We start from the raw sequence: 25,629 nt of genomic DNA on the forward strand, positions 1-25,629 counted from the left end.
AATGTAGACATTTACCATGTTCCTGGGTCAGTAGAATCCACATCATTGAAATGTCTGCATTACCAAAAGTAATATACAGAATCAATATGATTCTAATAAAAATCCCAACAACACTGTTACAGAGCTAAAATAAATGTTACAAAAATTCAGCTGGAAACACAAGAGGCCACAAATAGCCAAAGCTATTGTGAAGAATAAAAACCAAGCTGGGGCCCGGCGTGCCTCCGCAGTGGTTAAGGTCCTTGCCTTGCACACCCGGGATCCCATACGGGCGCCAGTTCTATCCCGGAAGCCCCGCTTCCCTTCCAGCTCCCTGCCTGTGGCCCGGGAAAGCAGTCAAGGATGGCCCAAAGCTTTGGGACTCTGCACCCACGTGGGAGACCCGGAAGAGGCTCCTGGCTTTGGATCGGCATAGTATCGACCAGTTGCTCTCACTTGGGGAGTGAATCATCAGACGGAAGATCTTCCTCTCTGTCTCTCCTCTCTGTATATCCGCCTTTCCAATAAAAAAATAATAAAAATAAAACTTTAAAAAAAAAAAACCAAGCTGGAGGAATCACAATCCCAAGCCTCAAGACATAATACAGAAGAATGTTAATCAAAATAGTCTGGTTGGTCCGGCACAATGGCCTAGTGCTAAAGTCCCTGCCTTGAACGTGCTGGGATCCCATATGGGCACTGGTTCATATCCCGGCGGCCCTGCTCCATCCAGTTCCCTGCCTGTGGCCTGGGAAAGCAGTCAAGCATGACCCAAAGCCTTGGAACCCTGCACCCGTGTGGGAGACCTGGAAGAGGTCCCTGGCTCTTGGCTTTGGATCAGCGCAACTCTGGCCATTGCAGTTACCTGGGGAGTGAATCATAGGACAGAAGATCTTCCTCTCTGTCTCTCCTTCTCTCTGTATATCTGACTTTGCAATGAAAATAAATAAATAAATCTTTTTTAAAAAGTCTGGCACTTGTACAAAAACAGAAGTGGTCAACAGATTAGAATAGAAACCCCAAGAATGAGTCCACACATGTACAGCCAATTAGTCTTCAACAGGAGAGCTGAAAATAATCCAACAATAATTCCACAAATGCCACTAATTGGATAGCCCATGTTGAAGCAAGAAACAAGACCCCCCCACCTTTCACTGTATACAAAAATCAAACCTAAAAATGGATCAAGCACCTAAACCTGCACCAAGAAACCATCAAACTATTAGAGGAAAATACAGAAAGTACTCTCCAAGATACCAAGATACAGGAATAGGGAAGACTTCATAGAAAAGCCACCAAAAGCACAGGCAGTCAAAGCCAAAATAAACCAATGGTCTGCACCAAACTAAGAAGCTCTATACAGCAAAGGAAATGATCAACAAAGTGAAGAAGCAACCAACAGAATTGGAGAAAATCTTTACACGAGACAGCAGACAAATATCCAGGATTACTGAGAAACTCAGAAACACAACAGCAAAAACAAATCAGTTAAGAAATGAGTAGACATTTTTCAAAACAACAAATTCAAATGGCTTACAGACATATTAAAAATTGTTCACCTCCCTATCAATAAGGCAAATTCAAATAAAAACACACTGAGGTTGCACTTAACTCTAACATTCTGCTGGCTAGGGTGTGGGGAAAAAGAAACCCCAACTGCACTACTGGTGAAAATGTTAAATAGTGTCACCACTATGAAAGTCTACATGAAGAGTACTGAGACAATTGAAAATTGATCTACCATTTGACCCAGCAATGCCACTCCAGGGCATACAACCAAAAGAAGTGAAACATACATACCAGAAAACAAACTGCATTCCTGTATTCCTAGCAGCAAATCCACAATGGCAAAGACATGAAAACAACCCAGACATCTGTCAAAAGAGGAATAATAAAGAAACTATAGTACATCTACTCTGGAATACTATACAACCACTGAAAAGAATGAAATTTTGTCATTTGCAACTAAGTGGTCTTAACTGAAGGCCATGAAGCTTAGGAAAATAAGCTGGTCCCAAAAGGAAAATACCATATGTTCTCTCTGATATAAGCCAAACTGCAGGCAAAATACAAGAGAAAAAGTTACACACAGCAACAACTATACACACACACTCTCAAAAACAGAAAATATAATGGAGCCTAGATTACGAAGACACAAAGAAGTGCTTTAGTAAATACCTCTATTCATGAATAAAACAAGGACCCCAACAAAATTGTTCAATATTCCTTGACAACAAGATAGTAGATTCCCTACCATTGCGTATAACAGCAATGTCATAATGCACAGTAAATAACAGAATGTTGGAGCTGTGACTGTAGATATAGGACTGTACCACCGTAAAATACAGAGGGAAGTGGTTGGGGGAGAAGAGGAGGAGAAAAGGAAGGTTTGGGAGGAAGCCCTCTACCTACAAAACGTATAATTAAAAACAAAAAAATTAGTCAAAGAAATTCAACAAATTTTTAAAAAGAATCTCAATGAAAAAATAGAGAAATGGAAATTCTTCAGAAAAATATTATAAAAGTAAATTTTATACATCAGAAATAAATTTTATCACTTTTTGCTTTTTTACTTATTTTTATAAACTTTACATAGTTTATTAGGGTACAAAGGGTCAAGGGCTACAGGAAAAGGGATTGTTTCCACATTCTCTTTTTTCTGTATTTGAGGTAAGAGGGGAGATAAAGGGAGAGGCCCCACCAAGCCTCCCGACCATCCCAGGGTCCCTGACATGAGGCATGCTCAGAGAGCACTGCTCAAGTGGCTTTGATAGTTCAACAGTTCTGAATTACTGCCAACCTCGCCATTCCAAACACAATGAAATCTCTCCAGAATCCACTGCCTGACATAATCCACCTTAGAATCTCCATTTGCCCAGATTTTCAGTGAAAACACATGACTGGGGTATTTGATCGATTTGTTTTGTCCTCTGTCATGGTACCATGTGTCCTCTGCAAGTTTTGATGGACTACCATATCCTCCATGTGCACCTGGATATGCTGTCCACTGCTCTGTTTGAGCCTCTGAGATGGCTCAGCATTGACACTTGCACTCCATGGCAGACCATGAAACCTGTACTTCGCTTCATGGTTGGGGTTCTGAGATCAACAGTTCATTTGGAGCGATCCTCAAAGAAACCTCATCTGAGGTGAACCCAGACCAGATTTTTGTGTGTGCATGTCAGTACAGAATCTGGCACAGTCCATCACCCCAATCAGCTTATGCATATGCTGGGTCAGTTCTGTTTCCAGCCCTGTCTTCTGCACAAACCAATGGGTGTTACAGTCCCGCCTGATCCTGCCTACCACACACTCAGCCCTAACACAAATCAGTGGGAGCTGCAGCCTAGTCAGAGTGACCCACAGTAACACTCCCACGAGTCCTGCCCCTGCCCTGGTTCCTGTGCTTGCCAGTATGTACAGCAGATTGGTCCAGTCTGTCACACATCTCATTCAGCCTTCGTACATATCAATGGGCATTGAAGCCTAGTTCAACCCAACCAGCCCCACTATCCAGTCCACATACATGCTGGTAGGTGCCTTTCTATCCAGCCAGGTCTGCCCCAGTCCTAGTTTTCATGTTCTCCAGTGGGAGTGATAACCCAAGAGGGAGATGCCCACTATTTCCCTAATCGGCCCACTCCCACTCCTGGATCATGTAATCTCCAAGTGGTTTTGCAGTTTAACTTGACAGAATTAGCCCCCAGTGCCAGCATCTATCAGCAGATGATGCAGCAAAGCCCAACCAACCCTCACCTGCTCTAATTTATGCTTGAATCAATAGGAACAGTTAGCCTAGGTGGCTTTTCTTTATCTAGCTCACATGAGGCCCACAGGTGTTGTAACCCTGCCTGATCTGGTCTGCTCTCATCCCAACTCACACTCTCCAGTGGGAGTGGTGGCCCAACAGGGAAGCCCTCAACATTCCCCCTACCAACTTTGCCCTCTACACCCAGGTTTTCACATGTGCTGGTTGGGTGCTGCGGCCCAGTCTGGCATGGTCCACCTCCCCCTGGCATTTGACCATGGGTGCTGTAGCCTGGCTCAGCCTGGTCCCCTCCATTCCAGCTCAGGCTGGTGGGGGGTTACAGCCTAGCCAGCCCAGCCAGCACCCAGTACTTGCCGTAATACATGTACTGGTATGTGTTGCAACTGAACCCGGCCCAACCCAAACTCTGTCCTGGTGCTTGGATTCATCAGTGGGTGAATGAACTGGTTCAGCCTGGTCTGCCCCCGACCTGTGCCAAATGTATGCCAGTGGGTGCCACTCCCTAGCCTGTTCTGGACTGCTCCCTATCGTGGTTCTTGTACTCACCCGCAGGGACTGAGATCTGCCAGAGGAGTTGCCCAAGCTCCCAATGTCAGAGCTTGTGCATGTCTGTGGGTCCATGGGCCAGCCCTACTTAGTCCAGCTCCTGTCCTGGCAGGAACAATGGCCTTTGCTGACTGGTCTTCAACCCATTCTGCTTCTTACTGTTGGATGTTACAGCCCAGCCAAGGCTTCTCTGTACCCAGACACAGCTCACACATGGCTCAGTAGGGGCAGAGACCTAGCCTAGTCTGTCCTACACCTACCCTGGTCCTCCAGAGCACCAATTAGTGCTGGAGTCTAGCCCAGTTTAGTGCACCCAGCCCCAGTCCACACTTGTGCCAAGGGAGACTGCAGCCATATCCAGACTGGAATGCAGCTCCCACTCTGGCCCCCACACTCACCAGTGGGAACCCAACCCAGCCTGGGTGTCAGCTTAGCTCCCCAACCAGGCCTGTTCCCAGCCATTGATCGTGCACATTTCAGAAGTTGCTCTGATCCAGCTTGACATAGCCCCTCACCTGTGCTGAGCTTTGCCTTAGATGCTGCATCCTGGCCTCACCTAGACTGCCCCTGTGCTGATTCTCACTGGCAGGTGATGGAAACTTACCCTGCTCAGTCTATTCCCATCTCTGGCTCATGCAAACCAGTAGGTGTAAGAGTCTAGCTCAGCATAACTTGTGCTCAAGCCTGATTTCTGTTCTTGCTGTTGAGCTAAGGTATGCCCGGTCCACCCCCTTTCATCGCCAACCCACACATTAGCCAACAGTTGGAGCTACTTTGCCCAGTTTGCCCGAACCCCATGCCTGGACCATGTGATCATCAGCAAAAGTTATGACTCACAAGGGGAGTTTCCCAAGCTCCCCTACTTGGCCCACTCCCAAACCCAGATCTCATAGATGCCAGCAGGTGTTGGCCCTTGCCCTGCATAATCTGCCCTTCCATCTTGGCCTTGTTTAAGCTGGTGAGCATTGCAGCCCGGTTCTCCCCACACCCTGTTTTAGGATGCACATGCAGATGCTGCAGCCTGGAGCTGGTCAGACTGTTTTCAGTCCCTTTACCCGTGAGTGATGGTGGGTTCCATGGTCACATATAGCTCAGCCCATCACCACCCCATCTCTTGAACCAACCTGCAGGACTTGCATTTCCACAGGGTTGGGCCCTCACACCCCTCACAGAATCTACCCCCAGACCTGATTCTGTGCCGTTTAGTGTCATGGCCCTGCCTAATGTGACCCATCCCCTGTTATGACATTCTGTCAGGTACTAGGATCTAGCCCTGCTAGACAGGCCCCCAGCCCTAATTTCACATGGACTGGCATGTGGTGGTCAGTACTGTTTGGTGACAAATTTTCCTTTTCTTTCTTTTTTTTACTGAATTCCAAGTTTATTTGGCAAGGTTATAGATGTGAGCAGCAGCACAGAGCTAGATGAACAGACATTGGTCGGCAGAGTGGTGATAAGTTCTTTACAGGACTTGCATGTAGGCTGCTGTATCAATCTGATCCATACAGACTGTCTGGTTTCTCCCCTCCAAACCACCAGGTCTCAGTCTCCTCACTTAGCTTCAAGTGTAGTGACCCTGTAGTTGGGATTCCCTCAGGATTGATTCCTCACCAATACGCACAGTGGCTCATTCTTGGGCGTACCTAAGCAACAATTCCATACCCCTAAGACCCCAGAGTTTACCACCAGGCTGTCAGCAGGCAGAACCTGTCACCAATTGATGCACTGGCTGCCCAATACCCAGGACTCACTGCATGGCAGCAGTGGCTGTGGCCAGGGCCTCAACATTGAGTCTGACCTGGCTTGGGTACTCCCAGCAGTTGCCATGTTGTTGGACACTTTCTTCACCCAGGCCCTGAGGTCAAACTCCCTTACATCCCTCCTGCCACATGATGGTGGCAGCAGAACCTGTCTTTGCTCCCAAGAGATCCCCTCACAGTATACGCACAACAAAGGGAGAAACCTCTTGGGCCCAGGCAAGCCCAGGACTCACTCACCGCATGGCAGCAGTGGCTGTGGCCAGGGCCCCAAGCATTGAGTCTGACCTAGCTTGGGTATACCCAGCTGACAATTCTTAAAATTTTAAAAACTGATCCTTAAAAGCAAAAATTTTGACATTTCTGATATGTCTCAATATATTTTGAGGTGAGTAAGGTGAAAGTATCTGAAAATGTTTAGATTTTTACATTCATCTTGCATTGGTAAAATATTCACATTGGTAGGCTGTGAAAAATTTGTGTGTGGATGCGTTGTGCACATGAGGTCTTCAAGAAAATTCATGGGGAGAAATGTAATTAAGAGATCATGTGCATTTTCTATGAAGTCCCTTTGTATTCAGTCATTTCTAGGGCAATTATGCAAAAATTAAAAAGTATATTAAAAATTGCTACTTTTTAAGAAAAGTTTACAAACACTAACAAAAAGCCCAGAAAGGAAACACAAACAACATTAGAAGGAAAAAAAAATAAAACTAATATTAAAATGGTGCACTTAAATCAATCTACTACCTGAATGATGTTTGAAGGCAATGATCAAGTGTATCCCTTTGGTAGTTTTCACTGGCCTCATAAGTACAAGATTCAAAAGTCTGCCTAGGACTGAATATGCAGGTTTTAAAATTCCCTTACTCCATAATGGCTATTCCTCAGGTTATAGAAATTTATCATATTATTCAGCATATCCAGTTCTGAGTATATACCCAAAACACCTGAAAGCAGGGTCTCGCCAAAAGCACAGCTAAAAAAAGCAAAAATAACTATACCAAACTTAAGAGAAACTTATGAATTGGAAATTCAAGTCACAGAAACAACAGAAAAGGACATTGAGTGCATGAGCATATCCCATAAATCCCACACACTCCCATGAAAAAATACCCAGGAGTTCTACCAGAACAATACAAAGTTTCAATCCCAATTCAAAATATTCCCCTGTTATTGTTGGGCAATGTCCAAAATCCCAATCTGGGGTCAAGAAACAGAGCTCCAGTCAACACGTTAACCTGATCTGATTCATTCATTTTCCTGCCTTGAACTCAGATTCAAACCAGACACTTCTATTAAGTAGAACATTTTCTTTTCTATTTGTTTTCCAGAATGAGAGCAAAAGGACATTCATATATCACAATCACTAATACAACTAACACAGAAATGAAGCATTTCTGCCTCCTCAACCACACACAGATGCTACAGCAGTGTATCTTTTTGTGCCTGTCTGCTCTGACCCAAGTCTTTTCAGTCTGCTGCCAATTTCCCTAAAAATTCATCATGGACTGCCAGATGAGTCTAAAGCATATCTATCTATCTCTCTCTCTCTCTCTATCTATCTATCTATCTACCTACCTACCTACCTACCTACCTATCACTTCCTTTATTCCTTTCCTTCCTTCTTCCTTCTTTCCCTTCCTTCTCTGTCCTCTCATTGTCTACCTTTTCTTTTTCACTCATACATTTATGTATCTCCATGGTAGAGCCTCAATTAGCCATACATCCATGCCTCTTCCTCACATAGCCATCTCCTAACCCTAGAGCATTTTACTTTTGGCATTCAAACAGGATGTTCTATAAACCTGCCATTTCTCATTTAAATATAAATGAACAAGTTACTGACAAGTTTGTCTCTGCTTGGAATGCATTCTTTCCATTTGTACTTCACAAAATAATATTTTCTTTTAATGTTCAATCCAGACATACAACTTTAAACATGAGTTTATGAGTTTTCTTTTTTTTTTTTTTTTGCATAGTAGGAGGTGACTGTTTCCTTCACTGAGGTTACACTGCACCTGACTTCATCTTCTCTGAGAGACTTATATTGCGTTATTTGTAAAGTCCCCTTCTTTAGCTGGGGATTTCTCCTAGGCATGACTATTTCCTACTTGTGTACATCTCCCCAGAATTTAGAAGGCCTAGAATATAGTAGTTGTTCAGGAAATGGTAGCTATATAAACAGTTAAGGCTGTACACAGGGCGAGTTGTAGCATGACTTGCAGTGGAGAGAAATGAAAATTATGCCGTGAAGACTGTGCAGTGTGTCTGCTTTGAATCTGTAACTGAGAATCTAGAAGTTATAAGGAGGATATAGTTCATGTAAGTGGTATAGAGAGACAGATGAAATTCTTCAGGGTTTGCCCTCCCCACACTCTGTCCCAAGGTGATCATTTTCCATGGACTTTATTCTTTCCTTCCCCTTACCCAAGTTTCTGTTTTCCTACCTTAGCTGTACATCAGTCTCTAGTCCATAAGCCCCAAATTCAACAGCTTTCTCAAAGGCCATCATGGTATTCTCTGGTCCATGCTGAGGAAGACAAAGATGTTAGCCCCTAGGTTTTACAGTCTCTCATCCCAACATTACTTTTAAAGAGGGCCAGAATCAAGAAATAACAGGGTTTGGGGGACAGATACTGGCTATCTTAACTTTCTTGCTATGGAGCCTGTTTACATCCCCCTTTGCTCAAATTCTGGAACCACTCACTTGAGATAACGTCACTGGGCATAGTAAACAGTGATGTTGAGTTCAAGTCCATACTCTACAGTTAACTCCTTATTTTTGTAAAAACACTTTTTTTTTCCTTCCAGGGGCTCCTGTTACTTTAAGAATTCCCTTTCTTATTCACACATCCTGTATATATCTATACTCACTCGCATTCATCATGCTCAGACCTACCATGGGTGCACCTCTATGTGCAAAGAAGACTGGTTTGGGGCCCAAATTCTCCTTTTCTTGAATGCAAGGAGATTGAATACCCAGTGGCATCAAATAAAGAAATATGAGGATAAGAAGAAAAGGCAATGCAATAGCCACCTGTATAGCTGAAAAACAAAGCGCAGGGTTGGGATTAAAACAAAGAACAGGGATGGAGAAACATTCCAAACAACTAATTATTCCAAACAAGCACAGTAAATCCCATTATATGGGTTTCACTGACTCTGTGGACTCTTACTTTCTATTGCTGTCACATTCTCACTTAAACTCAGGGATTTGAATTTAAAAACACAGAACTGTCCAACCAGAAGACATTATTATGCAAGATTATTAGAAATAGAAAGAAAGGAAAAGCAGGGAATGGAAAGGGCAGGGCCATCTCTCAGGAGTAAGAACATGACTGTTCTGAGAAAGCCTACAAAATCACCCTAACACCCCCTTCTAAAGAGAGTGAACAAATCTGGGTTCAGAGTCAGGCTCTGCTATTTCCTAATTATAATCACAAGGATGTGATTTAACCCCTCTGGGTCTTCAATTTCATCTGTAAAACGAGGTTATCTTATTGTTAACACTAACTTCACAGGGTTGTTATAACTTTTATGTCACAGTGACTTATTTATGTTGCATATGTTGACATATTAAGCCATAAGGCTTATAAGTATTGACTTATTAATGACCTCTTCCCTTCTCTGTCCCTGCATCCCACCACCCCTAAGCTTTATCATACCACGCCTGTGCCTTACTATGCATAAACAACATTCACTACTTTAGACTTCTGTGCATTTTATCCATTTATCCAATTTAAAGTTACCACTTATGCTTCAGTGACTTTAAAATCTAGGACTCCAGCTCTAACCTCTTAACCTTGTGAATATATTACATCTCTTGAGGCTTTCTTCCTTGTAGTATGCTGTCCTGTATCTTCTTATTCTAACTAAAAGTTAGAATGTGAAGAAGAAAAGAGTTTATTATTGCCCTATTTGAACTTTTGATCCAGAAATATATTCTAAAATTTACCATCCACACCGACACATACGTATCAAAATTTACCCTTCACACACAAACTCATACATATCAAAAAGAAACTGGCACCACTATCTACCCAGCCTCAGCTTTGCCTACATTCTCCCATTAATTGACAAATATCTCCTATTAAACCATGGGTAAAAATGGGAAGCCTAGAGGAAAGTAGCCCCTATTGATTTCTCAGAAAGTGTGGTGAGAAATAACTATTTCAGAGAAGTTTAATATACATAAATGATTCTCTTTTGTTCCCATTATATCAGGATAAGGCATGCAGAAACCAATGGTGGAGTCAGATATTTCTGCCTCCGTGAATCCCCAGCTACGACAAGGACTGACAGGAGACTGCTCTGAGTTCAACAGGATGTAAACAGGGATCTTTGGACATGGTACAGTGGAGACTGAGTGAAAACTGAAAGAACGATAACTTATACCAGCTCTCTATCAAACAAAAATAGCTTCTTTTTCTCCACACACCACCCCTCCGCCCCAACTACTGCTAGTTAGGAAATATGTAATACCACAGAGAAAGATCCAATTTTTCCTAAATAACTGCTCTTAAGAGAAGGCCTGTTTAGTTACAGAAATACCATGACAGGCCACACGTGGTGGTGAGCACCCAAGGAGCGTGCCTGAGTAACAAGCTAAGCAAAGGCCAAAGAGTTTGGGAGGACAGCTACTAAATGCCTTTTTTCTGAGTGTGGTACGCAAGCCAAAGAAAAAACAAGGTTGTCTCCCACATGACATACCTTCTGTTTCCAAATAGATCACACAGTAGGCCACAGGCCAGGTAAAGAGAACCATCAGAGTTATACTGCACAAGTGTATGTAGGGAGCAAAGATCTGAAGAGAAAGCCAAAAGTCAGACTGGGTGCATCTGGACAGTTGGTGCCAAGAGCTACAGGAGCATGCTTACCTGCAGTGATAACCCAACTGTCAGCCACTTGTCATTCCAGAATTTAAATAAAACATACAGTAAACCGACATACAGCAGAATCGACAGCACAATCACAACCTGGGAAACAAAAAAGATCTTCTGACTTCAGGCACTAGCTTTACATCAGAACTGGAATTGCATGTGTTCTTACTATCTCAGGGGCCTCACTTAAACCTTGCAATATATTCATTTTTCCAAATCCTCAGTATTGGATGGGTTCAATCATGGCCCTTCTGTACTCATAACTGCTGTACAGCATAGCTGGAAAAATAACCCAGCTGCATGTTTTAATGTCATTAATAATTTACCACTTCTAAGGGCAAGTGCAATAGCTCAGCCAGTTAATCCTCTGTCTGCAGGGCTAACATCCCATATGGGTGCCAGTTTGAGTCCTGGATGTTCCACTTCTTGACCCAGCTCCCTTATCTATGGCCTGGGAAAGCAACAGAGGATGACTCAGATCCTTGGTCCTGAAATGTACATGAGAGACCTGGAAGAAGCTCTAGCTTCTGGCTTTAGATCAGCTCAGCTCTGGTTGTGGCAGCCATTAGGACCAATAGATGAAAGACAGCTCTCCTTTTACCAGTAAACTCACCTCTGAAATAAAAACAAAACCAAAATTTTACAAAAGTATCACCTCTAGGTACACCTAAGCTTTCACATGGCCTAGTATCTCTCAAGTGATTTCAACAATGCCCAGTAGAAACCGTCATTCCTTCTTTTTACCTCATTATACACTCAAAACAGTAAGTACGTAATGTGTCAGAGTTTGATGTGATGTTTCCTACAACAGATTGTAAAGTCACAAGATCTAACACAACTGTACTATTTATGATTATATCATTTTCTTGCAGAACATTTGGCACACAGTAATTTTTAAATATTTGTTGAACAAAGCAATAAAGTCTGTCACAACACTGTTTACTTCCTAGAAAAAGGACATCGAGATCAAGAAGGTGTTACTTTCCATCCTCCCCTTTAGATGTTTAGTTTTTCTGCATCTGTACTTCCTTTTGGTCAATTCAGTCCTTTACATAAAGAAAATGAATCCACAATGAGACTTCTCACAAAATCACTCCTTGCCAACCTCAGTGGCAAATGATGCCAAATATTGAAAGGACAACTACTACAATATTTCATCAAGCACTTCCAGAGAGCAAGAGAATTCTTTCTAACTCACCTGATAAAGTAAATGAAACATTGTTCACCAAATTTAACAAGGACATAAAAACAACAAAGCACATATCAATTTCTTCCAAATTAGGAGGAAGAAAAAACCAAAAAGAATCTATTAGTAAGCTAAATGCAACACAACACAAAAGTTGAATTAACAAATCAGCTCAGGGATCACTAATCCTACTCAATACCAAACTGCGAATGACTTAAAGGATAAGTGAATAGGGCCCGGCATGATGGCCTGGTGGCTAAAGTCCTTGCCTTGCATGTGCCAGGATCCCCTATGGTACCAGTTCATGTCCCAGAGGCCCTGGTTCCCATCAGCCCCCTGCTTGTGTCCTGGGAAACCAGAAGGATAACCAGAAGCCTTGGGATTCTGCATCTGTGTGGGAGACTCGAAAGAAGTTGCTGGCTCCTGACTTCATACTGGCTTAGCTCTAGCCGTTGTGGTCACTTAGAGAGTGAATCAGTGGACAGAAGATCTTCTTATCTGATCCTCTTCCTCTAATTTTTCTGACTTTCCCACACATTTTTTTTAAAAAGGGTAAATGGATAAAAATAATATCCTCTTAGAGAAACTTGATGTCAAATGTAGCAATTCATGGAAGCTTTTCTTCTGTTTTGCATTTTGAGAAAACAGAAACATTGCTTCAAAATGCTTTCTTCAGAACTTTTTTTAAAAAAGATTTTATTTTTATTGGAAAGGTGGATATACAGAGGGGAGGAGAGACAGAGAGGAAGATCTTCCGTCTGATGGTTCACTCCCCAAGTGGCCGCAACAGCTGGAGTCGAGCCAATCAAAAGCCAGGAGCTTCTTCCAGGTCTTCCACACGGGTGCAGCGTCCCAAAGCTTTGGGTCATCTTAGACTGCATTCCCAAGCCACAGGCAGGGAGCTGAATGGGAAGTGGGGCTGCGGGAACTACAACTGGTGCCCATAAGGGATCCCAGCACTTTCAAGACGAAGACTTTAACCACTACGCTATTGTGCTGGGCCCTCTTTAGAAAGTTAATTTTTTTTAGTGTTTATTAATATAAGAGAACAGATTTAATGAATTTCATATACACAATTTTAAGAGGATAATCATATTCCCCTCCTCCACCCTCACTTCCTCAAACTCCCACACCTTTCCTTCTTTTTGAATTTTTCCAAAACTGTAATTTTAATGCACTATATAATCACAGGCTTAATGCACCACTGACCATAAAACTGAACACTAAAAAGTAGAAATACCATAGTTCTGCAAGTGTAAAAGCAATTAAATCATAACATTTGCATTTCATTCCTACACATTTTTTGGTATTCTATATTAACTACCACATATCAGAGAAAACACATGATGTTTGCCTTTTGGGGACTGGTTTATTTCATGAAACATAATGGCTTCCAGTTGCATCCATTTTGCTATAAAAAAAGATTTTAATTTTCTTTTTTTATGGCTGAGTATATTCCATAGTGTGTTTAACATTTTTAAAAGGTTTAATATTTACTTGAAAGGCAGAGTTATAGTAAGAATGATCTTCCATCCACTGGTTCACTCCCCAAATGGCTACAATGGCCACAGGTGTGCTGATCCGAAGCCAGGAGCTTCTCCTAGGTTGCTCACTTTGCTGCAGGGGCCCAAGAACTTGCTTTCCTAGGCCATAAGTATGGAGCTGGATCAGGAATGCAGCAGTTAGGACTCCAACTGGCACTCATATGGATGCCAGCACTATAGGTAGAAGCTTAGCCTACTATACCATGGTGCTGGCCCCTATCCTATATCACATTTTCTTTATCCGGTCATCAGTGATAGATATCTGGGTTATCCCATATCTTAACCATTGTGAGATGAACTATAATAAAAATGGATGTACAAATTTCACATGCTGACTACATTTCATTTGGTAAATTCCCAGGAATGGGATCATCACGTCCATATAGGAGACATATTTTCAGATTTCTGAGGAATCTCCTTACTGTTCCAAAATGGTTGTGCCACTTTACATTCCCAGCAAGAGCGGATTAGGAGACCTTTTCCCTCACCTCCTCCTCCTTGTTTACATTTTTGCCCAGGCACTTAATGTTATACTCCATCAGTTGTATCCTGCTATGTCTGCCACCACTCATACATGTTTACAATGAAACAACCTAGCTATACCAGGTATATCCTGCTAGAAACCGTTACACAAGAGGATTCCATAATCTTTAGACTATTAAATACTTATCTATCATATTATTAATTATTATATTATCTGTGTTTATAAGAAGATCAGTGGATACAGTCATACCATTTTGGACATTTGCAGATAAAAAGGAAAGCAATTATAGGCTTACTTCTGAAGTTTCTCTTTCTGGATTTACTCTGAATGAAATAAATTCTAAACTCCCTTGTCAATTTCTCCTCCCAAACCTAATTATCCTGGTCCTTACTGGTTTGAAGGCCCATTTCAACAAAATGTCAATTCTTCTAATATTCTGCATCACTTATCATTGCCTATAGACTTGTAACTGGAATTATATCCCAAATGGCTCAGAAGACACAAGCTTGGAGAACTGATATCAGTGAGGCTGGCATTCTACTTCCTGTAATACTGGAATTCTATGAGCAGCAGTTTTACCCCTGCTTGCTTTATTTCCACTTCATCTCCTTGCTAACACTCAAGGAAGGCAGTAGATGATAATCCAAGTATTTGGGCCCCTGCCAGCCATGAGCAAGACCTGGATGGGGGTCATGTCTCCTGGCTTTGGCCTGGCCCAACCCCTAAACATGGCAGCCTTTTGGGGAGTTAAACAGTGAATGGAAGATTTCTCTCTGTAGCACTTCCTTTTAAATAAATAATTTTCTTCTATAAAGAATTAATATCAGGAAAGATTCCATAAAGTATGTATGGGGATGAATACTAAGGGAATGAGACAAGGATATAAGAAGATAATTTTCTTTTAGGAAAAATTTATACAGGTATTCATGCTAAGAATTTTGGCTTTTATATATCAGAATTCAGGCAGAAATTAGTATTTAGCCGAAACATTGGCTCAGAAGTAGCCCAAGCTTAATGAAACTGGGATGACAGTAATATACTGGCATCAGATAGAAGAAACAATCTACAGGCTTATTGGAAAAAAGCTGCCAGAATGGTTATCACCCCTGAGAAGCAAACCTTCCCTCTTTGGGAAGGCTCAGAGCTTTGAAAAACACACTGGTGGCAAAAGTGCTGGCATCATTTACACACGCTCAACGGTGGAAAGATGGAGCTATTAAAATGGGCTTAATGATTTCTGAAGGAATGATGAGATTCTGCTATGGAGGAGGACAAGCAGTGCTAACCGGGGATTCCAACGAGAGCTGTCCGGAGAGCACAGGAAGACAGGCAGGGATGTCACTGATAGTTGAAATCAAGATGCTCAGCAGGAGGATTTCAGATAAACTCAAGTAGGGATAGGAACTACAGCTTATTTACCTGGAACCAAATCCACAGGACACTTTTACCCCATGTTGTAAAACCGTGCTCTTCTCTTACCCTTTCCTCCCAGGAACCTGCTGAGGAGGAGCAGAGCTAAGAGGAACACTGTGCTTGCACCACATCTGCAGGATTCTAGTCTCAGACTGCACCCAATACAGCAGAAAATTTAAAGATTAATAGGGAGTGGTTTATCTCATTATAGTGAACTGAAACAGAACATTCTTGTATTCCATAAGGCTTTGAAAAAGAAAAAAAAAATCCTAAGATTTAATTGAGATGGAAAAAAATGGGCTCACAGAGTTACATAGTAAGAAAGAATAAAAAAAATTTATGGTTTAGCTGTTTATGTCCTTCAGTCTATGAGGTATAACTGTTAAAAGTGCAACTGAGTCAGCTACAATCATATCAGTATGTATCTTCTCTCTTTAACAACACTGGAAAGTGAAGTGACTGTGTGTCAAACTGAGTGCCAAGGGCTCCTACGGGCATGCTCCTACCTTATGACACCAGTACATCTCGAGTTTGATTTGCTCCCGAATCAGCAAAATTCCAACTAACTGCAAGAGGAAAGAAGAAAGACAAGGCTGTTTTGAAATCACCAAGCTGCTGCCCAAATCACTATTCTGCAGCTCTAACTCTTTCACAGTCAGCACTACATTCACTTTTCAGCCTCTGGGAGTTCACCATGCTGTTCCTCCACCTTGCTAACCCTTCAGAGCCACTTTAAACATGACCTCCTGTTAGGAACTCCCACCAGCACCCCAGGAACATTATGAGATTTCATAATAATTCACCACAGTGATGGCCTTCTTCAGTTCCTGTCTACCTCATTCCCCCAGGATGGTCTTTACACCTGCTTTTACTTGGAGTTTTAGACAACAGAGGTCATGGGATATCCTTCCCAAGTCACTGAAAAGCTTTTCCTTGAGAATCCAATGTTGATGCTGCAATTGCTGTCAACACTGGTAAATAGTCAATCTCTGAGATCCACATCTGAATCCCACTGGTAAATATTCAGTCTATCTGAGATATGCATCTGAATCTAGCCAGTCACCGAGTCAACCTGGAGCTGGAAACTGATAACAGGAGTCCTCAAATAGCAATATAAATGATATATGTACAAGTGTTTCTAACAAAATTATTCCACTTTTTCTTTATTCAGCCTGCTGGTTGGTGCCACAGCCTAGCCTTGTCCAGTCAGTCCACTATCCCATTTCCAGTGTGAATTGGCGGGTGTTGCAACTCAACCTGGCCTCTCCTGGTTCTCAGATCTGCATGTGGATGTTATGAACCTGCCTGGCCTAGTCCACTCCCAGACCTGACCCACATGTATGCCAGTGAGTACTATAACCTGGGCTGTTCTTTGCCTTGATTCTTGCATTAACCTGCAAGGACTGCAACCTGACAAAGGAGTGTACCAAGGTCCTCTATCTGGTCTCCTCCGAGTGGCAGGTTTCAAGTACCAGTTGGTCCTTAACCCAGGTTGACTTTGTCTACCTCTTGTCCTGGCAGGAACGGTGTCCCTGCCCAACTGGTCCATATACTTTCTGATTATTATTGGTTGTTGCATCCCAGCCACACCTGGTCCATGCCCAGACACAGCTCTCACATGGTTCAGTGGGAGCTGACACCTAGCCCAGCCTGTTCTACACCCACCCTGACTCTCACAAGTACCAGTGAGTGCTACTGTCTAGTTCAGTCTGGCATTCCCCAGACCCAGGGAGATTGGGGCCATGTCCAGCCCAACCCAATGCCCCAAATCTGGCCCTCTCACTCACCAGATGGAACATTCAAAATGATATTTCTAAAACAAAGTTACTTTTTGTCAAATGTTTCACCCTTGTTTTCTGGCATTCTAATATATTCCACATATTTTCTCAGCAATCATTTCCCCATTTCTCTTTATTATGCTGTACATCCTAATAGAATTGATCTTCCCCTTTTTATAGAATGTTCATTTTTCTTCTGTCTAGTAGATTTTTTTCCTGGTGTTCCTTTAGTCCAGAATGTTCTCTACAAATCCCATATCTGTATCTAGTAACTCTTTCAGACAACCATTCTAATAAAAAGCCTTATTTGATTATTTTGGCTGGCAGTCATGTCTTTCTTTTCACATCTTTTCAAGAACTTTATTTAGGACTTTGTGATGATAATTGTAACATCCCATCTGTGTCAGAACTAGTTGCCCTACTAGATTCTAAACACTGAAGGAACAGTTATAAGCTTCTATTTCATATCTATCTCTGTGAAATATCCTGAATGAAAACAAAACCTGAATGTTTTATGGATTTCCACATACTTAGTACTTTATTAATCCAATATTATACTTTTATAATAATTAATATATTTTATTGAAGGCAAAATGATACAAATGCCAGATTGAGGGTTTCTTCTGTATCAAGCTGGGTATCAGTTGGGACAGGAAATAGTGAAGTTGGAGAAAGATTTTTTTTTTTCTCTAAATATAAGCAAAATTGGAACTGAAAAACTACGTTCAACATTATTTTCCTATCATGACTTTTATTTCCATTCTTTTAACACTGCACAACTTTCTAACAGTATGTAAGGCAACAAAGGAAGGGACATACTAATGAATAAAGACTTTGGCTAAAAAGTCATTTGCATCTGACCTAGGGACTAGCATTTGCACATAGAATGTATTAAACAAACTAATTTATAGGGCTCATAAAGACTGCTTATTTGAATCCATGGGCATCTAAAATGGCAATTCTGACTGAATCATAGGCTAGATCATGAAGCAGAGGAATGGAGAAAGAATGTGTTGCCAACCTTTCAACAGGCAAAGTTGGTAAGACACATTCTCTAAGCACTAGTCCAACTTTCAATTCCTTGTGCCTAAAATCCAAGTAGCTAATGTAAACCCCAACTCAACTTAGACACAAGTAATATGAACTTGTAGAACTACTGGATACTATATTGCATACAGAATATATGAACTACTGGATACTATATTGCATACAGAAGACTTCCTAAGGCTACTCAAAGACAAATGGGAAGCATTACTCACCAACAGCAATGAAGTATAGACAGTCAGGATCCAAAATAAACTCAGAAAAATTACGGAAGCGAAGACCCAGACTCCTGTTCCTAGAAAAATGACCCTGAAAAATGTTTTTCAATGCTTAAAATAGAGCAGAAATCAGCAGCATTTCCATCTATGATGGGGACAAGCAGACCAATTGAGGCATAAAAAAAATGGAGGGAGATAAGGAGAGAGATAGTTTGCAAACAGAGCTGTGGAAGTTTTGAAAATATTTACTTGGAGTTTTAAGTTTGTCCCATGGACAGATGAGAACATTAACTGGATTTTATTTTAATTGGAAGGATTTTTTAAAAAATGTTTAGAAAAAGTATATCTTACTAAAAATCCATGTAATACAGAAATTCTGCAACATCAAGAGAAAAAAAAGATAAATCCCATAATTTCTACATTTTACTCAAACTACTATTTTTAATTTTGGTAGGCTTCTCATCTATGTTCATTTTTAGTCTTACAGAACTGTAATCACAGCCACCAGCTTAACTGCTGTCTTAACTGACTATTCTGTTCCTAAAGTATAAGACAGGATTTAAGAAATATATATTTAATTCACCTGTGATTTGCAGGGGCCTCATTACTCTAACCAACTATGCTGCTTTCATAAACAGATTATCAGGGACCTAGACTGGAAGCAAAGCAGTTGACCCAACACTAAATTAATTCCAGGCAGCAGCAGGAATTACTAATGATTTCTTAAAGAGAAACAATGGTATAATCAGTTTAGGAATTATGTGTCAAATAGTTTACATTTTTCATTTTAAGATAACAGAACTTAGCCACTTTCTCTATAAAAGATGAATAAATTCAATTTATAAAACTATAGATTCAGGGGTCCTGGTATGGTAGTCTAGTGGCTAAAGTCCTTGCCTTGCCCACCCTGGGATCCCATATGGTTGCTGGTTCATGCCAGCTGCTCTTATTCCTACTGAACTCCCTGCTTGTGGCCTTAATCAAGAGACCATTCTTAAACATCTGTTTCTCTAGAACTGCCACAGATACCAAATTCCATACCTGTGAGGTATAGAGAAGCAGAACCACTATGAGTGATAAACAATAAAACACATACGATATGAATTACACAATTATCAGAATTACAGAGAAATCTGGGAAGGAGGTTGTTGCTTCTACATATGGTGCTCAGAATAGAAGTAGGTATGTATGTATGTTTTTATTAGAAAGGAAGAGTATAAAAGGAGGGAAAGGAGAAGGTGATGTTCTCTCTGCTGGTTTATGCCTCAATGACTGCAACAGGTAGGGCTGGGCCAGAACGAATTCAGGAGCCCCAAATTCCACCCCAATCATGCACATAAGTGACAGGAATCCAATTAATTTGGCTTTCATTTGCTACCTTCTATGTACATTGTTAACAGGAATCTGGATGGGGTAGTATTTGATTTTAAGTCCCTATACAAGAGTATTTCAAAAAATTCATGGAAAAGATAAAAGATTTATTTTGTGCAGAAACTTTCAGAACGCATACATATGGGGTCTTCAAAAATGTATACATATTAATTTTTTCACACCATAATGAGTTCATCTTCTAATTCCACTTTCCACACTCTTGTTAAAGTATTCTTGTCTGTCAAGCAGATTCACAGTAAGGAAGAAAAAAGTTAGCTATCAACTGGAGAGAGCAAACACAAATTAAAACCTCTATCTTGAAGGATGACTTGAAACTCATAAGGACAAATTCAACCCTGTAACTGACTTTCATCACCTTTCACCTCTAATGACAATGGAAAACTATACAACCTAACACTCTGTTATGAAGTTAAATGACAACCTGGTTAAAGGCTCAAAAAGCCAAATAAGAGATGTGAGCAAAGGTGGAGCTGCAGATCCAGGTGCTTCCCTCACCAATAAGGTGATGCTGTCGGTCAGAAAGCATGCATGCACGTAAAGCGCTTGTTATCTTTCACTACTTTTTGGAGCATAAAATGCAGCTGCTGTGTCATCTCTTTTTAAGATTTATTTATTTTTATTGGAAAGGCAGATATATATAGAGGAGGAGAGACAGAGAGGAAGATCTTCTGTCCAATGGTTCACTCGCCAAGTGGCTGCACAGCTAGAGCTGAGCCAATCCAAAGCCAGGAGGTTCTTCCAGGTCTCCCACGCAGGTGCGGCATCCCAAAGCTTTGGCCCGTCTTTGACTGCTTTCCCAGGCCACAAGCAGGGAGCTGGATGGGAGGTGGGGCTGCCGGGATTAGAACCGGTGCCCATATGGGATCCCCGCGTGTTCAAGGCGAGGGGTTAACCATTACACTATCACGCCAGGCCCCACCTCTGCTTTCTAAATCTTATGTCAATTTCTCTTGAAACAAACTGCATAGGGCAGAAAATAAGTTCCAGCCTGGCTAAGTTATCAATGCAAATCACCAACGCCATTAAACAGAAGATAGATGAAGCCCAAGAGGAGCTGGTATTGCAGTGTAGTGGTTAAGGCCCCCACTTGCAACACCAGCATCCCATATGGACACTGGCTGCTCCACCTCTGCTTCTACTCACTACTTTTCCCAGGCCATTAGCAGTGAGTGAAAGATTAATGATGAAGAGTAGTAAAAAGGAAATAATAAATTCAAATGAGTGTTAACTATACAAAAGCCAATAATGTCACTTTTTATTGAAAATACACTTTGGATTAAAACATAAGATGATAATAGCATACAGTTTAAGAGGAGGTAAATAAAGTTAAGGTGTTCCAAGTTCCTTGAGAAAGGTTAAATACTGACATTAAACTTTGATTGATGAGTAAAGATTATTATTTGCAACTTTCAGGGTAAGTAGAAAAGAAACAAAAGTGGGCAGGACTTTATACCATTGAGATCCTCTGTACAGTTCACCCACTAGCATGAGTGAGGACTGTAGCAACAGTGGCCTCATCCCAGTTGATCAACGTGGAGGGCAGGAGGTGAGGCAGTGGCTTCACTAACGGTCATGATCATCCCCCTTCACAAGGAGGCCTACCACACTCAACTCGTGGATCATTCTAGGACTCTCACCCCACACTTGAGCGCTGGCCAGAGAACCCTGGCCTGACCCGAACGTTTTACTGGACTTCCACTGAAGGAGTGGTCACTCTACCAAACCACAGGGGCATAATTTAAAATGAAAAAAACCATCAAGAAGAAAATTGTTTCACAGATGCCCAAAAGTAAATGCAGAAACACTGAGAAACAAGGACAACTTTATGACCCTCCAAAAGGAACAAAACAACTCTTCAGTATTAGCATGTGAACATGCAGAGACTGATAAAATGTTTGAACTGAATGAAGTAAGATAATCACAGGATTACTCAAAAGCACAAAGAAACAAACAGAGCTAAAGAAATCCATATGATATGGATGATAGATTCTTCAAAGATAGTGAGATTCTAGAGAAATCAAATAGAAACATTATAAATGAATAATTCAAAACTCCAAACACAGAAAGTACAGTGGCAAGCCTCAACAAGAGGCTTGAAACAGAAAAAACCAAAACAGTCTTTTCAATAACTGGTGCTGGGAAAATTGCATTTGTTTCTACACCTACATTTTACTGAGTGTCACTATTGTATTCTTCTAATAATCTAATGGCATCCCATCAGATTTAGCTTCTTCAGGTATAAGGTAGGGCTCGTTTCATATCTTTGCCTCTGATTCAGGCCACTCCCCCACAAGCTATAGAAAACTGTCATTTTGATCCATTTCCCTACTATGCCACACGGTTTCAGTCTGAGGTAAAATTCACATGACTATCAAACCAAAGAGCTCTAACAGAAATGAATATACAAAAGCAGCAGCTTACCAATTAAAGCCGAAGTATTCATTTGAGATTTCTATCCACACAAACAGCAAAAGCACAGATAAGAGAAATGAAATCACCAGGACTACAAAACAGAATTGCTCTCTCTGGAAAGAAAAAGAACTCAATGTTAGCTCCACTGTTGTCCATTGAGGTAGCACTGAACTCAATGTTACCCCAGTAATGTCTGCATTCCTGTCCAAACTCAGGACACATGAGCTGCCCAACATCACCATCTGCAGGCTGGAGGGACCACTGCTCCCTCTGCACCCCAACTGAATTCTACATGCTCATTTGCTAAATCACATTGAGCCATGATTATGCACTTACGTGCTTATGTCTGATGTTATGGCCTTTTTACCTTGAGGAAGAGAAACTTGTATAACCAGTCCCTATACTTAACAACATGTATAGCCGGAGATTTGAGTGTAGTTTACTCTCAACAATCATCATCTGAATCATCTAGGTTTCACCTATCCAATGTTTGGTGTTCCATTCATGAATTTATTTCTCCATTATTCATCAGCTCATTCAGTCATTCATCTATCCACTGAGTAGTGGAAAGAGAAACCAGACTAAGGGAACAAGCATTTTAAATAGCTGTTTTGTTCTACTACAATGCTAGGGACTTCCCAAGACTCTCTCTTTTCTATATTTTTAATTTTATTTTACGATTCAGTTCGATAGGCTCTCCCACCTCCCCAAGTTCCCTTCCCCCACTTATTTCCCCTTATTACTGCAATGTCTAGTCTTTCATCAACAGTTGTAAATCTATCATTCTGCCATTTACATATATCCTAATATTGTACGTATAGACAATGGCAGTGCTATATACTTTTATTTATATAAACAGAACAAATTTATTTCACATATATAGATATAAGAGCATAATGATACTTCTTACAAGTCATTTTTGTTAAATTTACTTCTCAAAAGAACCATATGAGTTAGGTATCATTAGCCTCATTTTGCAGAAAAAAACACCCAAGATGTAAAGTAATTGACTTAGGATGACCCAGCCAAGACATGGCAGGGACGGGAGTGGAACCCAGAACTATGTAAGCTCAGAGCCAGGAAGCTTGGTCTCTTTGCGGAGGAAGGAGTAAACTGAACCTTCTGAGCTATCCCAATCACCGAAAACCACAGTCAAGCCACAGCGTGCCACTCTCCAGGAAGATCAGATTTGGGTTGCCATCTGATCGTAAACTTAAATGATTCTGACATACATAAGAAATTATATTTGTTTGGGACAATTTTCAACTTGTTAAAAATAAAGAATCTATCCTGCCCTGAATAAACTCCAAAGTTACTGTGATAAGAATTTTTTAAAAGGGATAACACTGAAATAGAGTAAATAGGATAGAAGCATCTTGGCAGAAAAAATATGGGGACTAAAATTTCTGCCCACCCTGGGGCAGTCTCCCATTTCTCATCTCTTATATTTCCCAACTCAGACACAGGAGATCAGAGATCAAACTGGTCAGGTTCTTGGTGCAAGCAAGTGAATGCACATCTGGATTTCAGTGTGCTCATCATCCGATCTCATATACCAAACAGCCCAACACAGGGTCCCCACCTCCGACTTAGAAAAGAAAAAGGCCTCCAAAAGGGTTGGATTATATACCTCCTCCAGCCTTATTAGAAATTTTACCAGGAAAAATCAGTCACTAGCTTCATCAGTAATAAAGACATATTATTTCCCACTTGCCTTTTTGTTTGTTTCTTACAAAAATAGGTAGCTCAATTGAAAAACTCACCAAGAAGAGTGAATTAGAGATTAAAACATGCAGGCATTCCTGTAAAAATATCTAACTGCACACAAATTTCACTTCTTCAAGGTTCACTGAATGCATAAATGCAAAATAAAGAAAAAAAAGAATAGAAGTGAAAGAAAATAAATACATCAATTACATTTCAGGAAGCCTAACTCTGGCTCTAGAATTGGTGCAGTACTTTCTTGGAAGAACTTGAGTCCCCAGACCTATAGTCCTGGAAACTAATAAGCCTTCACTGAGTGAAGGACCAGTCCCCTGTTCCCCACATCAGAAAACAGTACATCCCCCATCTCTGTACCCGAGAACAGCAACATGATCCAAGTTTGGCCTTCTCCCACTGTTTGTATTTCCAGTGACAACTGTAGCAGCCTGTAAGCAGGATGATATAGCATTTCTGGCTGAAGGATTTTTGAACCCATGAACTGTCCTTTTTCGATTCTCTTCTCTCTGAGGACTCAATCTTGTTGTCACTCTTACGCATGATGTACCCTTTTGCTGAAAGGACAAATAAAATAATCAGGATCCACTATAGTTCCTATTACTGTGTTATTGTATTATTCTAAGTCAGTCTATAGAGAATCAATTAAGTACTTTTAAAATATATATATATATATATATTTTTATATATTTATATATAGAAAGGTTGAGTGACAAAAGCAAGGAGAGTGGGAGGGATCTTCCCATCCACTATTTCACTCCCCAAAGTGCTTCAACAGCCAAAGCTGAGTCAGACTGAAGCCAAAAGCCAGGAACTCCATCTGGATCTCCCACGGAGGTGGCAGGGATCCAAAACAAATCTCTTGGGCCATCATCCATTGACTTTCTAGGCAAGCTGGATTGGCAGAACAGCCAGTACTGGAATCAACACTTCAATACATGATGCCAATAGCACAAGTGGTGGTCCAATACACTATGTCACAACATTGATCCACGTAAAGAAAATTCTATCAGAGACAGATGGACTTTTAAAAAATACAATCAAGAATAATATATTGGATTTGGGGAACAACAATGGAGCTTTATCATACCTTCCTACTAACTTGTTGACTATTTGCTGTAGCCACCATACCATTTGGGGTTTACTTCTCTCACCTCTGAAACAGGACCATACCCCCCATTCCAGATAACAAATGCTAAAAGCACTGATTATATTTATATATGTATGTGTGTATGTATGTGCACACATATGCTCTTAAGATTTTTTTTATTTGAAAGGAAGACTTTTATATAGAGAGAATTCTTCAACCCAAATGGCTGCAATGGACAGAGCTGAACTGACTCAAAGCTGAGAGTCAGGAGCTTCTTCCTAGCCTCACAAGTGAGTACAGAGGCTAAGGTCTTGGGCCATCCTCTACTGTTTTCCCTGGCCATGAGCAGGGAGCTGGATCAGAAGTGGGATCCTGATGCTGACAGACTGAGTATTTGCCTGCTCTACCACCATGC

General features: G+C 41.1%; 1 protein-coding gene across 1 annotated transcript in view; it reads right to left on the minus strand.

Annotated features, from left to right (window-relative positions):
- The window catches only part of GDPD4 (glycerophosphodiester phosphodiesterase domain containing 4), a 62,110-nt gene extending 37,443 nt beyond the window's left edge, over positions 1-24,667 (minus strand). Inside the window, exons 1-9 of the mRNA XM_040964042.1 lie at positions 24,485-24,667; positions 22,415-22,518; positions 18,599-18,692; positions 16,068-16,127; positions 10,932-11,030; positions 10,765-10,858; positions 9,849-9,926; positions 8,954-9,099; positions 8,502-8,584 (exon numbers count right to left, since the gene is read on the minus strand). Of these exons, the coding sequence (XP_040819976.1) occupies positions 8,502-8,584; positions 8,954-9,099; positions 9,849-9,926; positions 10,765-10,858; positions 10,932-11,030; positions 16,068-16,127; positions 18,599-18,692; positions 22,415-22,518; positions 24,485-24,667 (941 nt within the window). The remainder of the gene's footprint in view (positions 1-8,501; positions 8,585-8,953; positions 9,100-9,848; positions 9,927-10,764; positions 10,859-10,931; positions 11,031-16,067; positions 16,128-18,598; positions 18,693-22,414; positions 22,519-24,484) is intronic.
- Between the last annotated feature and the right edge of the window lie 962 nt (positions 24,668-25,629).

Source organism: Ochotona curzoniae, unplaced genomic scaffold, assembly GCF_017591425.1.
Source record: "Ochotona curzoniae isolate NIBS_2020 unplaced genomic scaffold, NIBS_Ocur_1.0 scaffold_3223, whole genome shotgun sequence".
NCBI classification, from domain to species: Eukaryota; Metazoa; Chordata; class Mammalia; order Lagomorpha; family Ochotonidae; genus Ochotona; species Ochotona curzoniae.